The sequence below is a fragment of the Ambystoma mexicanum genome, chromosome 3p, assembly GCF_040938575.1.
Source record: "Ambystoma mexicanum isolate Mex_15411 chromosome 3p, UKY_AmexF1_1, whole genome shotgun sequence".
Classification (NCBI taxonomy): domain Eukaryota; kingdom Metazoa; phylum Chordata; class Amphibia; order Caudata; family Ambystomatidae; genus Ambystoma; species Ambystoma mexicanum.
In genome coordinates, this window is record NC_090925.1 from 281,103,406 (window position 1) to 281,119,125 (window position 15,720).

General features: G+C 44.3%; 1 protein-coding gene across 1 annotated transcript in view; it reads left to right on the forward strand.

The window, feature by feature from the left end:
• The window catches only part of COL20A1 (collagen type XX alpha 1 chain), a 686,383-nt gene that overhangs the window by 658,668 nt on the left and 11,995 nt on the right, over positions 1-15,720 (forward strand). Inside the window, exon 40 of the mRNA XM_069650801.1 lies at positions 3,305-3,382. Coding sequence (XP_069506902.1) covers positions 3,305-3,382 — 78 coding nt within the window. The remainder of the gene's footprint in view (positions 1-3,304; positions 3,383-15,720) is intronic.

Sequence of the window (15,720 nt, forward strand, 5' to 3'; positions counted from 1 at the left end):
TCCGGTTTCTCACATTAGGTACATCTAAGTCTAATCTTCAGGTGTTGCAGGTTGTTCAAAACAGGGCAGTTAGAGCTGTTTACGGCCTTTCCAGAAGCGAGCATGTCACAGAAGCCAGAAGAGATCTACGCTGGCTCCCGAACAAACATCGGATCACACACAAGGCACTGTCCATTACTTACAAATGTCGTAATCATAAGGCGCTGCAAGATCTGGAAAATCGCCTTGCTACCCTCCTGCCGTTTTCTGCTTACACTCCTTTGATCCCTCAAAATTGGCACAACCCAGGTTTAAACTGAAGACTTTTGGATGCTCTTTGTTTGATGTTCAGGATCCATCACTCTGGAACAAACTCCACCCTGAGCTCAGGCAAGCAAACTCTTCCTCCAAATTCAAAAAAAGGTGTCAAGACTTTTCTATTTAACCATAAACCAGATTAACCTGTTAGCTCTCTGCTCTACTCAGGTTCCTGACATTGTTATATGTATGATTCATGTCTTGTTTTGTTTTCTTTTATGCACTCTGAGGCCAATTGGAGATTTAGCGCCTCACAAGTATGAAATAATAATAATAACAAGACAAAAACATGTGGAAAGGAAAATGCATGCCTACAGCATCCTAACAGAAATGTGAGGTTTGCTTGATAAAAAAAAGTGAGATGGACGCCTCATTGATGATTTGAAAATGTCTTATTTGAACAAATTTGCATACAATTGTGAGTACCCATGAAGGATATCCAAGGCAGTAATAGCACTTGGGACTGCAACATGTCATAGAGCTTTAGGGAGATATCTGTATATATGTCTACATATGCAGGAGATATCAATATACGGTAATACTTAGGAAATGTTAGTCTATTTGTGAGCCAAGGGTTTTAAGCATACAAAATTCTTCACATACATTCATTGAGTAGTTTATGTAGAATGAATAAAATAACCTGATGCAGTGAGTGTATAATTGTCCCAGGGGTCAAGTACTTAAAAAATGTGTGGTTCTCATTAACATATGCAATGGGGCGTGACATCCCAAAACACCCAAATTGATTGTATAAAATGCTTATATGGCCGATTTGACCGATGTTAGCCAGTACAAAAAATGTAAAGCACCAAAATACCAAACATGTGGAGCGGGGGCTGTGGGAGAGACCCCCACTCCGCATGTTCGGTATGTTTTGGGCTTTTGGGAGTGCAAAGGTGTCCCCCACTTACTTGACAATGGAAGCAGGGGACCCAAAAAGCAAAGAAGAAAAAGCAACCCTGCCGCATCAGATCCGACCTGCGTTAAAGGGATGGATCTGACCCCGCAGTCGTGCAGGAGAAGCGGCGGCTTGAGCAAAAAATTATGTAGGGGAAATGGGGGTTTGGTGTACGTCAACATTTGATTTGTTTTGCTGAAGTAAAAACCGATTTGTGGTGAAATTGACTACAGTGAAATCTGTCACAAATCTTTTTACTTCTATCAAACAACTCAAATCTGTGACATCTCCAGAAATTAACATATGACGTTGAAATATGCAAATTGCATTCAATTGGCTTTGCATAACCATACAAACTGCACAGGACGAATGGGCATTTGCATTTCATAAAATCAACATTCATAAAACGAGCGAGTGTATTTTCTTCTGATAGTGTTTTATAAGGTAAACACGCGCACACGTTTTAAACCCCATGAATCAATGCCATTGTTTTCCGGGTGAGTGCACTCCCGAAAGGTGGCATTTTACCTTTAGTTGTTCATAATTTTTTACCAGTTTTATGGAGCAGTGGTGAAGTGCCCTTGAACATGGCGACGGTGGTTCGAATCCCCAAGTTACACTTAAAATAATACATGTGAAAACAACAGTCAAAGTGTACTGCTTTACACACTGCTTCTAAAATACCAGGGGCATATCCACCCTCTGAAAAAGGTTGGTGGATGCCGTTCACCCGCGTGTACCCTCGACTTGAGCCCTGAATTGTCCACTGAGCAGCCAAGAGAGTAAGGTCCCCGCTTCCTGTTTGTAATACAGGTTTTCGGTACCCATAATGTGGTGACTTGGGGAGGGGGGGTTAATATAAATGATCTGGATTATCCCACATTTGATAATTAGGTAACTCATGCCACAGCCATTATATCCTCAGATCATATCGTGGCGCTGTCTGCATAAGTATATATGCCTCAATTTTACAAAATAATTAATGTTCGGGCGGGTGTTGTGAAAAATGCAAAGAGCACCAAGCCTGGTGTTCTTTATGTAGTTAATGATTAAGGCAAATAATCCTTTTATTAGTTCATTCTTATGTTCCCAAAATGCTATTTGATCTTATGTAAAGCAGTCTGAACCCTCATTGGGGGTCATTGCCCCCTTGTCTATCTCATAGGGGTATTTTGCAAGAGTACAATAGGAGTGTAACAAACTGTACATCTTGGAATGATAACCTTATGTCAACAACACATTTTTGTGGTTATTCTAGGTTTTGGTAATGTGTTTTGTTCAATAATAGAACTTAAACTTTATTATAAATAAGTAAATACTGTTAGCACCCGGGTCAGGGTAAGCAACCAATCATGTTGGCTGCTTCCCCGCCATCTTCCCTCCACCCTCCCTTCCCTTCTTCTTTTAATTCTCCACCCTGCTGCTGCCTCCTCCCATTGTCCATGATGGCTGCCATTGAAAACGAACAGCGGCTCCATATGGGGCCCTATCGTCCAGCTCTGTGGTGGCCATCTTACTAAAGTATTTTGTTTGAATGAACAGGACGCTGTGAGGCGTCCCGTTCATTCAATCAAAATACAATGATCTCAGCACCCAGGGTTACCGGATTCACACCTGGGGTGCTATTAGTGTTCAAACCTTCTCTGGCTTACTGGGTCAGTTGTTATCGGCCCAGGGATCCTCGTGAAACAATCTTACTACGCTCAGGCCTTTAACTCAGGCCCCAGGCTGATAACACCCGATCTGGCCGACCAGATCAGGTATGAACGCTTAAGAATAGATGATTTGAAATGAACATTGTAAAATTAAAAAATAACTACTTTACAAGGTTAGTACAATTATATAATTGCCTTGAGGAAGAAAGAGTGACGGAGTGCATGATGTGTACAGATAGTGCTATGCAATTCTCGATACATTTTACAAATAGTTGTGAGAAGCCTATCTCTTTTTTTCACATCACACATCAGAAAAGTGGTGCACAAGACACAAAAACAGGCCCTTAATCTAAGCACCTTTCAGCTCTTCTGCGTACATGTGTGTAGTGCACAGTGTTGGCTGCAGTGTCGGGCCATGAGTCTTCTATGCTAATTCTCATTTTCATTTCAATAGGACGGGCAGGACAGAAGGGCGAGAAGGGCAGTCCTGGACCACGAGGTGAAGGACAAGAGGGCCCAGCCGGGAAGCCTGGTGAGTTTAGTACTGCTGGGACACTGAAGCACAGGCATGTGATCAGTGACTCTCTCTGAGTCAGATACATGGAGAACTTTCTGGGGCTGCAAAGGCTGCAGAGACTGTGGTGAGGTGTCTGCGGCTGCAGAGGTTGTAGAGAGTATCGTGTGCTTTCTTGGGTGCAGAGAGCATGGTGCTGTGTCTTTGGCTGCAGAGGTTGTAGAGAGCATGGCGTGCTGTCCTGGGCTGCAGAGAGCATGGTGCAGTGTATGAGCCTGCAGAGGTTGTAGAGAGCATGGCGTGCTGTCTTGGGCTGCAGAGAGCATGGTGTGGTGTGGTGCAGAGAGCTTGGTGCGGTGTCTGAGGCTGCAGAGGTTGTACAGTGCATGGTGTGCTGTCTTGGAATACAGAGAGCAGGGTGCAGTATCTGAGGCAACCGAAGTTGTATAGACCATGGCGTGCTGTCTTGGGCTGCAGAGAACATTGTTCGGTGCCTGAGGCTGCAGAGGTTGTAGAGAGTTTGGTGTGCTGTCTTGAGCTGCAGAGAGCATGGCGTGCTGTCTTGGGCTGCAGAGAGCATGGTGCAGTGTGGTGCAGAGAGTATGGTGCGGTGTCTGAGGCTGCAGAGGTGGTAGAGAACATGGTTAGCTGTCTTTGGTTCCATTGGCAGAAGAGTGCTTTTTGTTATGTTTGAGGTCACACAGGCGGCAGAGAGCATGGTGAGATGTTTGAAGCTGCAGAGAGCCTATTGAGCAGCCTGAAGCTGCAGAAGCAGAGGCTGCTGAGAGCATAATCAGAAGTGCGAAGCTGCAGAAAGCACAGTGTGATGTTTGGGGCTGCAGAGACCCTATTGCCTTGTCCGAAGCTTCTACAGAGGCTGCAGAGGGCATGGTGAGATGTTTGAGGCTGTAGAGAGCACAGTGTGGTATTTGGGGCTGCAGAGAGCCTACTGCACTGCCTGAAGCTGCTTCATAGGCTGCCGAGAGCACAGTGTGATGTTTGGGGCTGCAGAGACCCTATTGAGCTGTCTGGATCTGCAGAGGCTATAGAGAGCACAGTGTGGTGTGTGGGGCTGCAGAGGCCCTATAGCCTTGTCAGAAGCTGCTACAGAGGCTGCTGGGAGTATATGATGTTTGATTCTACAGAGAGCCTTTGAGCTATCTGGAGCTGCAGAGGCTGCGAGAGCATGGTGAGATGTTTGAGGCTGCAGAGAGCATGGCGTGATATTTGGGACTGCAGAGAGCCAACTGCACTGCCTGAAACTGCTACAGAGGCTGCAGATAGCATGGCGGGATGCTTGAGGCTGCAGAGAGTATGGTGAGCTATTTGGAGCTGCACAGACTGTGAGAGCACGGTGAGATGTTTGAGGCTGCAGAGAGCCAGTTGAGCTTTCTGAAGCTGCGGAGGCAGAGGCTGCAGAGAGCACAGTGTGATGTTTGGGGCTGCAGATACACTATTGCCTTGTCCAAAGCTGCTACAGAGGGCATGGTGAGATGTTTGAGACTGCAGAGAGTATGGTGAGCTATTTGAGGCTGCAGAGCCTATTGAGCTGTCTGAAGGTGCGGAGGCAGAGGCTGCTGAGAGCATGGTGAGATGTTTGAGACTGTAGATAGCACGGTGTGGTATGTGGGGCTGCAGAGAGCCTACTGCACTGCCTGAAGCTGCTTCAGAGGCTGCGAGAGCATGGTGAGATGTTTGAGGCTGCAGAGAGCAAGTTGAGCTTTCTGAAGCTGCGGAGGCAGAGGCTGCAGAGAGCACAGTGTGATGTTTGGGGCTGCAGATACACTATTGCCTTGTCCAAAGCTGCTACAGAGGCTACAGAGGGCATGGTGAGATGTTTGAGACTGCAGAGGGCATGGTGAGCTATTTGAGGCTGCAGCGCCTATTGAGCTGTCTGAAGGTGCGGAGGCAGAGGCTGCTGAGAGCATGGTGAGATGTTTGAGACTGCAGATAGCACGGTGTGGTATGTGGGGCTGCAGAGAGCCTACTGCACTGCCTGAAGCTGCTTCAGAGGCTGCGAGAGCACAGTGTGATGTTTGAGGCTGCAGAGCGTCAGTTGAGCTTTCTGAAGCTGCGGAGGCAGAGGCTGCAGAGAGCACAGTGTGATGTTTGGGGCTGCAGATACACTATTGCCTTGTCCAAAGCTGCTACAGAGGCTACAGAGGGCATGGTGAGATGTTTGAGACTGCAGAGAGTATGGTGAGCTATTTGAGGCTGCAGCGCCTATTGAGCTGTCTGAAGGTGCGGAGTCAGAGGCTGCTGAGAGCATGGTGAGATGTTTGAGACTGCAGAGAGCACGGTGTGGTATGTGGGGCTGCAGAGAGCCTACTGCACTGCCTGAAGCTGCTTCAGAGGCTGCGAGAGCATGGTGAGATGTTTGAGGCTGCAGAGAGCCAGTTGAGCTGTCTGAAGCTGCAGAGGCAGAGGCTGCAGAGAGCACAGTGTGATATTTAGGGCCGCAGAGAGCCTATTGCACTGTCTGAAGCTGCTACAGAGGCTGCGAGAGCATGGTGAGATGTGCGGCTGCAGAGAACATGTTGAGCTGTTTGAGGCTGCAGGAATCACTATTTGTATTGTTCACTTCCTTTGGAGGCAGAATATTCTGACTGATTCTGTAGGTGAGTCATACAGGTAGTAAACTAGTATGCAAGTGACGTAATGATTAATTAGATGGCAGCTTGAGGGATCCACAAATGACTGAAAGCTAAAGTAAACCCGATTGTGAGGGCCTAAGTGACAGCGTTCATGTTCGTCTGGGCGAGCCTGACCGTGAGTGACAGAGTGTCAAGGGATGCGCAAGAACAGGACGGAATGCATGCATTGTTCATGCAGTCAAGAAGTGCCATTACATGTCAGAGTATCACCTCAATTCTGCCTGAATAGGGGAGAAAAGCAAACATTCTCTTCAACTTCTAGGATTAAAGAAGCCTTAACAATGTTCGTGATCTGGGTAGCATTGAGAGTGCTTTATGAAACAGTGCACCCAATGTCTTCATCACCTGGGTGGGACTTGAGCAGGACTTGCTGGACGTTTTGGACTATGACTCCCATGATTCCTCACTGTTCATCATGCTGGACAATTCTGATGGGAGCTGTAGCCCAAAGCAGCCTCAGAGCCAAAGGTTGCAGAATTCTCGAATAGAGCATCCTACTTTAGCATAGTAGGTTAATGTCTCATGGACTTCAGGCACCTACTAAAGGGATTTGTCTTTCAGTCAGATTCATTTTTAGACCTTTTTGTCAAATCCAGTTGTCTATGGCCAAAAGCCAGTCTGCAGAATTGTGAATTGGGACTGGAGTGTTTGGTTTAGGCTTGAAAATAAACTGGGTGTTAAAGGTAGCAAGTGTGAATGTGAGTCAGTGAGTTAGTGATGAACTGTTTACGTTGATAGCAATCAACCTATGAGGGTTTTAGTGACTATGAAAGAATGACCCAGACTGTGAGCGAGTGACCAATTGTTCCAGTAAATCCCAGGATAGTGCTTTACTCCTGATCATCCATACAGTCTTGAGTGCAAGATGGACAACATTGTGTACAATGACTCACCCAGTTTAAGGGAAACATGCATGACCATAAGTATGGGCCACATTACAGGCCCTAATTGGAAGGATAATGAACATAGCATTAGCATGGAATGGTAGTAAAGACAAAGCCACGAGTGGGGCACAGATTTTTAATCCTACCATTAGCTCATGCTGAGCCCTTCCTATCAATTAAACCATGACCCGGCAATGCACTTTGAGGCCACCAACCACATCACTAATCACTGACCCACTTACTTTACAGGACTCACAGCTGTCGCTTTAGTAGAGATACAAGATGCCCAGCAACTATCTCGGGGATATCCTTCGAATTAACTAATGATTCTCACAAACACGAGCCATTCAGCCATATTACCCGCCAAGGTCTTCGAACGCCTTATCATATTATGCCTTACAGATGTACTTTCTGCAGAAACCTTAACATATTCGCTCAGCATGAATACAGCTATGCATCTAGAGCCTGACTAAGTCTTCCTTCTTAATAAGGCACGTCAAACACCAACCAACCACAGTCCCATTTCTATTTATCAATATCGCTAGTGTGAACCCCAGACCTCCTGCTTGGACACTTCATGAGGCAATTCATGAGGTACTCAGCCACGTGCTTACCCTCACCATTACTCTCATGCATAAACAGAATGCATCTTGTCACCTATATGGAAGTAGATAACACTCACAACAGACAATAACATCCATAGTCCAATACACATGAATAACTGGTCTTCGTATCCATGGCTGAATAGTATTCCCACATGATTATGCTTCTGTAGTACACAAGAGGATCCTATCAGGATAAAGTATTTGAAGTTAAACATCGCCCAAAAAATGACTTGGCCCAGTAGAAATTCCACATACCAATCAATCCTGGTTGGACCACATATTCATTCCGTTTACAATCGGAGTGGCTCCTGTAGCTACGGTATTGCTGCTTTCCTGTCCTCCATCCCGTCTCTGGAATAATGTCAGCAGGGTTGCTATCGTCAGGAACATTTCTGATCATCTTCCCACAGATACTCCTGTTGATTTCGCTACCCTTGCGGCTTTGTTTACAAACTACAGCCAACTCCCTTGCTCCTCTTCAAGCATCTCGGCCTCAGGGCCGCCTCTCTCATCGGTGGCTTTCTGCGGTGCTTGCAGAGCTGTGCCTGCTTTGACGGCAGGCTGAACGTAGATGGAGAAGCGAATATTCACCCTCAGCTCACATTCCGTAGAGCAACAGCTACATACCAGTTAGCCATTATAGAGGAAAAACGTGCCTCTTTTTAAGTCTTCTATTCAATCTCCCTGTAATGCCCCTATCGCTCTTTTTAAAATAGTTCAATCGCAGCTCACCCTCCCAAGTGCCAATCGGATCATTTCCTCTCTTTCTCTCTCGCTGTCGTCTTTCTTTCAGGAAAACATTTATCTCATTCGACTGAAGATGATCACTTCTCAGGGCTCTGCTCCCATGCTTGCTTCTGTCTGCCCCGCTTACCTTCCACTGGCTCCTTGGTCCCAATTCCCTGATTTTTTGGAGGCTGACATCACCTCGGCCACTTTGCGTCTCAAATCTGCTTCCCCGTCTGCCCCTATTATGCTTCGGGTCTTTAAAGAGTACATCCCTCAGATTGCTGGTGTCATCAGCAGTTCACCATTCTTTGGCTAATGGTCTTATTCCTTCTTCTCTTACACACACACTGGTGATCCCCCTTTTGAAAAACCTCACCTTGATCAGGCTCTTCTGGCTAATTTCCGTCCTATTTCTCTTCTACGTTTTTTTCTATGAAACTTTTAGACTCTCTTGTTACCCCCCGCTCTGGTTGCCTTGACCCATTTCAGTCTGGCTTTAGACCCAGTCAGGGCAGCAAGTGAGTTTTGGTGTCAGTGGTGGAGGATTTGGTGCCGATTGTAGACCGGGAAGAGGAGTGGGTGCTCTCCTGCACCTGGATCTCTCTGCCACGTTCGACACCATAGACCACGCCATCCTGATCCAGAGGCTCTCTCATCTGGGTATCTCTGGCAAAAGTTCTGGAATAGTCAACTTCTTTTCTCAGTGATCAATCCCAGTGTCTCCTTCTGTCCCCGTTCACGTCATCTGCTCTTTTCTCTCCTTTGCATGATCCCTCAGGGCACTGCGCTCTTGCCTCTGCTCTTTAATGTCTATATTTGTCCTCTTATTTCTCGTATTCACTCTTTTGGTTTTTGCTGTTATTCTTATGCCAATGACACCCAGATACTGATGCGGCTGGACCTTGCTCGTCCTGATACAGCCACTTAGTGCAGCTCTTGTCTCTCAGCCATTCATGCCTGGATGGTCCTCAATTGGCTCCATCTCAATGGCAACACAACTGAGGTTCTTTTAGTCGGCTCTCATCCCAACGCCTCTCTCTGGTTCATTGCATTCTGGCCTCCCGAGCTTGGGCTCTGCCCTTGCCCTTTGCTGCTGTAAAAAACCTATGTGTTAAATTATCTTCTTTGCTCTCTCTACTCCCTCATGTGAGTGCCGTTTGTCAAACTGTTCATTTCAAGCTTTGTGTCCTGCGTAAGGTCCTTCCTTTCCTCCCTATGTCCGATTGTCATCTCCCCTCTTATCTCTGGTTCTTTTGATTATTGTAACTCTCTTTATTTCGCCCAACCTAATTATTTGTTGCACGGTCTTCAGATCCTTCAGAACTCCACGGCCCACCTGGCTTTGGGGGCTCCTCTGCTATCTTTGGCCACTGCTGCTCTTGACGCTCTTCACTGGCTTCCAATTATTAGTTGGGTTCATTTTAATGCCCTGTGCATTGTTCATCAGGCTTTTCATAATGGTGGTCCAGCCTACCTGCAGGATAAATTTGCTCAGCATGTTCCCTCGCCCTCCGTGCGATCTGCTTCTGCACTCTCCATTTTTGTTCCTCCTGTCTGGCGCTCACGTGTCGGTGCCCGTTCCTTTTCGGTCTGTGCAGCTCGGTTGTGGAAGCCTCTTCCTTTACACTTAGTACAAGACCATCTCACCTTTAGAAGCAGGCTAAAAACTCTAATTTTCTCTTCTGAATCTGCTTTGTTCCTATTGTAGCTGTTTTCAGTTTCTCTGCCTAGCGCCCTGATGCCCTTGCTGGTGTATGTTGCACTTCACAAATTTCCTTAACATAACATAACGTAACATAACATAACAAATAGATGCAGAGTACCTGTAGGGTATTTTGTGGAGATTTGGGGCCTGACGGTATTTTATTACCGCCGAAAAATAACTTAGCAATAATCACTCTTTGTATTCAGATTTGGCCATGTGCAACAATAATACAATGGACATGCATTATTTCAGCACCCAGACCTGCATATTTGGTATACGTGGTTGGTGGTATTTTGGTGAGCATAATTCCCTTGTTTTATTTGTGGCCCCAATGTCCAGAATCCCTTATCTTTGCTTAGATTTTTCGTGTGATCACTAGAGAGACCTCAGACCTGCATTCTAGGAATACCACATTTTCCAGTGATAGTGTTGGTGTGCCACCATGGGCGAACTCACTGACTTATTTACGACAGAGAGCTATATGTGGTAGTCTTGTGGTCATTTCCACTACCTTATATACGGTAGGGAGCTATGTTCAGAGAGTCTCTCTTCCCGTTGGCTCATGTACCTCCAACAAGCTATGCTACAGTCACTCACAATTATTCATACTGATTCTGACATGCACACATCTGTCTTAAAATGACCATTGCACTGTTTAAAAATCTCCCCACATCGTCGGCATTGTAATGGTAAATAGAAAATACACCACCCGTCTGTTTTCAAATATTTTTCTGTATTATAAAAGTTGCATTTAAACACGATCTCATTCTTTACAGAAATAAATAAAATGGTACAGTAAAAGCATTGTCTATGACACACTGCAAAGAGCGTGGCGGAGAACAGAACTCAAATTGCAACATTGGTATTTGATTAAGACACGCACAGGAATCCTACACTGACTGCATATTACCGTACACACTCAGCTCCCACACTTCTCATTACCTTATCTTTTTAGTTGTTCTCTTTGGCTGTTCTCTTTGTGAATGTGACTCCCTTGAAGATTAACTCCAGCAAAAAGGAACGCTTGCCTTCTCAAACCGGGGTCATTGCCTGGAATTCTCAGCTTTTGCAGATAGGAATGCCTCAGCCAGTGGAAAGGTCCTTCTTTCAGCTCTCCCCAATCTCGACTGCAGCAGGACACAGGAATCTGCATTCAGTCAGGAGCCCCACAGCCAGGTCTTCTCCCCAGTAGTGCAGAAAAATGTCTCCTCTTTTTTTTTCCCCGTTACTGCCCACTAAAACTTTCCTCTCAGCCCTCTGTATGACGTGTCCCAATGAAATCCATCATCTCTCATCCTCCTACTCTTCAACAATAGCTTCGCTTATACATTTGCAATTGTTGCAAATCTGACTTCCTTCTTCCTGCAGTTACTGTGCACAAAAACACGGAGAATCAGACAGAGAAGAGAAGAAAAAAAATCTGCACACACATTTAAATGGTTTTCAGAGTATGCCTAATTCTGCAGTGGAGAACACATTTTATTAGTGGGTTATGTTAAATAAGGTTTTATTAGTCATGTTAATGGTTAATAGGTTAGCTGTTAATTTTCAAATGTGTCTCTCGCACCATAGGCATTTCAGGTGAAAAATAGTGTGCATTTTTAAATGAGCACGTGTGCCTTTAACTGTAAAAATAGATTTGCATCTTATATGTTAAAATCGTTTTTGACTGAATAGCCTGTCTTTCCTTGTTAATCTGCTAACCCATATAGCAATGCACCGCACCCTTGTGGTGGTGGTGCTGCAAAAAAAATGTGCTACTTGTGCAGTAGTGCTGTACTCTGTGCTGTTTGCTACCTGTGTAGTAGTGCTGTACTCTGTGCTGTTTGCTACCTGTGCAGTAGTGCTGTACTCTGTACTGTTTGCTAAATATTCTTACATATACCCTCCTATTGTTTTTAGAACTTGGCTATAATCCAAGCCAATTCCTAAAAACAACTTGTTCTTTTTTTTTTTTTTTTTTTACAATATAGCAATCCAGCAAAATGAATATTCATGTGCATCAATGAAAAATTTGCAATCAACATTTCATCTGAGTCCATCAGTTCATAAAATGTTCCACATTTGCCTTCTCAGTTGAAGTGGCATTACTTTAAGTTTAGATTTTCCAAGTCAATTAAAAACAAAGAAATAAAACAACTAACTAAAACAAATAATTAATATAACAAATTAAAATAAATAATTAAAATAATAAATACGTGGAACTCCATATGTCAGTACTCTTGTCCGCTTCTGACACGTCCCGACCAGCGATGTTATTCGGTTCATTCAAGTACGCTTTCATCTTGGCAATCTTGAATCCACAGTAGGCATCTCTTTTGGCATCCCGGTTATTTTGTCTTCACCTCCACCTGGAGGCAGGCATCTTTTGGTCTTCAAATTCAGGTGCCGGCCCACCTAGGCGTGACCATATTTTTTGATTAAGGAAATCTAACACCATACACATTCTGTGCATGATGTCATTGCCCATGTAAAATTCATTTTGTGTTCCACTCACTATCCATACATTATGGTAAATTGTTTTCTGCCCAATGCTAATTTTAAGCATGCATCTGCCTGCAATTCGGTTTTCAAAGTCTGGATTGTCCAACCCAGAAACATATTGGTTTTTAATCCTAAATTTCGGGATTTCTTCCCTCTCCATAATTTTTTACAACAATTTCTCATTAATGAAACTCCTTTCATGTCCAAGCGCTAAAGTGGCTTTTATTGTTTTAAGATAATCATTTATACCAACATGAACCCATGGTTGCTCATCTTCCATGTGTATTTCTGCCAGAGTGGTAATGTGTTTTTCTGAATCTGTTTTAGTAACAATATTCTGTTTGCATGTTTTCTCTTTTAAATAGAAACATAATGTGTGCTCATCTATGGCAGTCTGCCAATCTTTCCTTGGGTCCAAGTATATTTGTACAGGTAGTTTTTCATTGTCGCTCTGATCTTTGTCTTGACACATTAATATAACAGTGACACTAGGTATGCAGCTATTCTGGAGATATACCTCCACAGCATTATTTGTTTTGGCAACGGTGTGACATTCTTTTATATTGCTGTTTTGTGATTTTAGTTTCTTAGGCCTCAATGGTTTTTTGGTTAAGGACCACAGCACTCCATTCACCCCATCTATGAGAGGAGACAATCTTTTCAGGCAATCTGTCCCCATCAGAAATGGAATTTCACAAATAGATGTGATCAATACCTCTTGTTTCATTCTGTGCTTTCCTATTTTTATGTCAACCTCAGTTACACCTATGATGGGCACCTCCTCCCCATTAAAGTTATGCACTGGGCCTTGATTTGCCTTCACTGTGATCTGACTCTGTGGAGGCCTCCCTTCATTGATACTCTTTACCAGCTCCTTGGACATAATTGTGGCCTGTGCGCCAGTGTCAATCATAGCAAAGGTGTGGCATTTTTCTTCTACAGTGATGGGTGCATAATATCTGTCCTCAACTTCCTCTAATACACATAAGAAATGTGAATTCTTACTGATTTCAGGGCTCACCTTTCTCAGATCTTTTTCACTTTTGGCTAAGCACATTGGTAAATGAAAAGACATTTTTCCCTCCTTTTTACCCCTTTCTGTGCGAGATATTTTATTCATTTCTCCATGTTCAGAGGTTTTTTGGAGTGTGGCCACTGTTCGCCCATCCATCTGGGTAACATCAGAGACCACATTACAACCTTCCAACTGAACATGTGTAACAACATCATTCAGCAATTTGTCATTTTTTAATTCTGTGCATTTGTGATCATTTAGTGTAATACCAGCCCTTTCAGCCTCTTCAAAAATATGTGGCTCAAAGAATTCTTCAGGTGATTGACTTGTACCCTCCTTGTGAGTATTTCCTTTTTCTGTCTGTGTTTGGTCATTGTTTTGCTTGCCCAGGGAAGGAGCTATGGCATCCCCACTTACTCCCTGTTCACTGGTATTCCCCATGCATGAGTCATTTTTCTTAAATCTGTTCCTTTGTTCTTTTGGAATTCCTAATGTTTCTTTTTCATTTGTGCAAATCTTTACTGTTTTATTTAGCTCTAAGTTAAACCGTACCTCTTTTTTAGAAGTATTTGCACTTTCTATCACAATTTCATTTACTGGTACTTTCATTTTTAATCCATTAGGCATCTCAGAGTCGTTATGCAAAATTATATCAGAGCAATCTGTCATTTTGGCACTGCAGTTATCATGAGTACTTAGTCACTTTTCGGAAGCCCCCCGGTCATTGCTATGGCCATCAGCCCCCTCTTTGGAAGGTTGTTTTTGCGCTGTATAGAGCTTTCCTATTTGCTCAGCTAACATTTTCACTTGGGCCTCAAGGCACTGGAACCTTTCCATCTCTCTAGGATCCTCTTTCTGTGGCCTTGGTCGATATTGGTTGTTTTCCCCCTGATTGGATCTATTCTGATACCTCTCAGGTGATTGATGTCGGTTGGGATGGTTTCTGAACTCTTGATTCATTTGTGGAGGGGAGCGGGTTGCACCCATCCTTTGATTATAGTCCCCTGGTGGGGAATCATTGTACTGGCGTGGACTGTAGTTCACGTTTTGCCTCATGTCCTGTCTCTCAGATTGTGGGTACTGGCCCCTATGTTGATTTCCATTATCAGTAAATCGATCCACATATCGGGGCCTATCCTGATTACCATATATCATGGTGCTGGGATCAAATCTGCTCTGTGTCCCCAATGACTGGTAGGGACCATCATTTCTTTTATCTTGATTTTGTCTCTGGTTATTGTTCATACCTGCCATATCAGGCCGATATCCTACCCGGGGTCTATCCCCTTGATACCTAGGGCTGATGTAGCTCTCTCTATTACTAGGATCATGTGATTGGAACATTGGTACAGGAAATGGCGATCTTTGTTGATTACCCCTTTGTTCAGGTGTCACATTATTTTTACCTTGGCTTTGAGCAGACTCAAGGGACATTTTGGCTGACCTGATTTCCATTACTGTGGCTGAGGGTTCTTTAGATTTAGGCCTGGTATCTTTCATTTTATCACTTTCTCTACCCTGACAATAGAGTACCTCATATAGCTTTGTGCTTTGATGTACAATCCATTCAAGGGACTTGTCACGGTCAAATTCACGGACCAATTGGGATATGATGTCTTTCTGTAGCCCATAGAAGTATGCGGTTTTAAACTCATTGGAATTTGAGTCAAAAGATACATCAAAGCGAGAGAATGCTCTTTTTAAGTCTTGTAAAAATTGGCGAGGGGATGTATTAGGTCCAGCAGTAATTGTGTACGCGACTTTCTTTGCCTCCTGCAATGACTGAAAAGGAGAAAAATGACGCCTAATTTCTTTTTCAAACTCCAGCCATGTCATATTCTGCTGTTCATTTAATCCCCTTATGATGCTAGCCGTCGGGGCATCTAAAGTTAAATGAAAATATTGACTGTACTGTTCCCTAGGTATCTGGAGTGCTTTAAAAATGTCATGCACCGCTTCTAAGTGATCCTCAATGCAGCATTCACCTCCCTTTTTAAATGGTTTGATCAGGGCTTTAATGGATTTCATTATTTTTATGGGGCTACTTGTTGCAATGCATGGAATTGCACTATTTTGTGAGTCAATCCTGTTTTCAGGTGTATGAGATTGGTGACTGCCCCCAATGGGAGTATCAAATCCCCCAAGGGCGCTGCAACCAAGTTCAGTCACCGGCCCAGTCACTGGGGCACTAGCTCTTTGGGCAGAGCTAGAATTCACCTCCACTCCATTGAATGTGGTACCCTGCCGCCTCTCCTGGGACCTGGGAATGCACATTTGCTG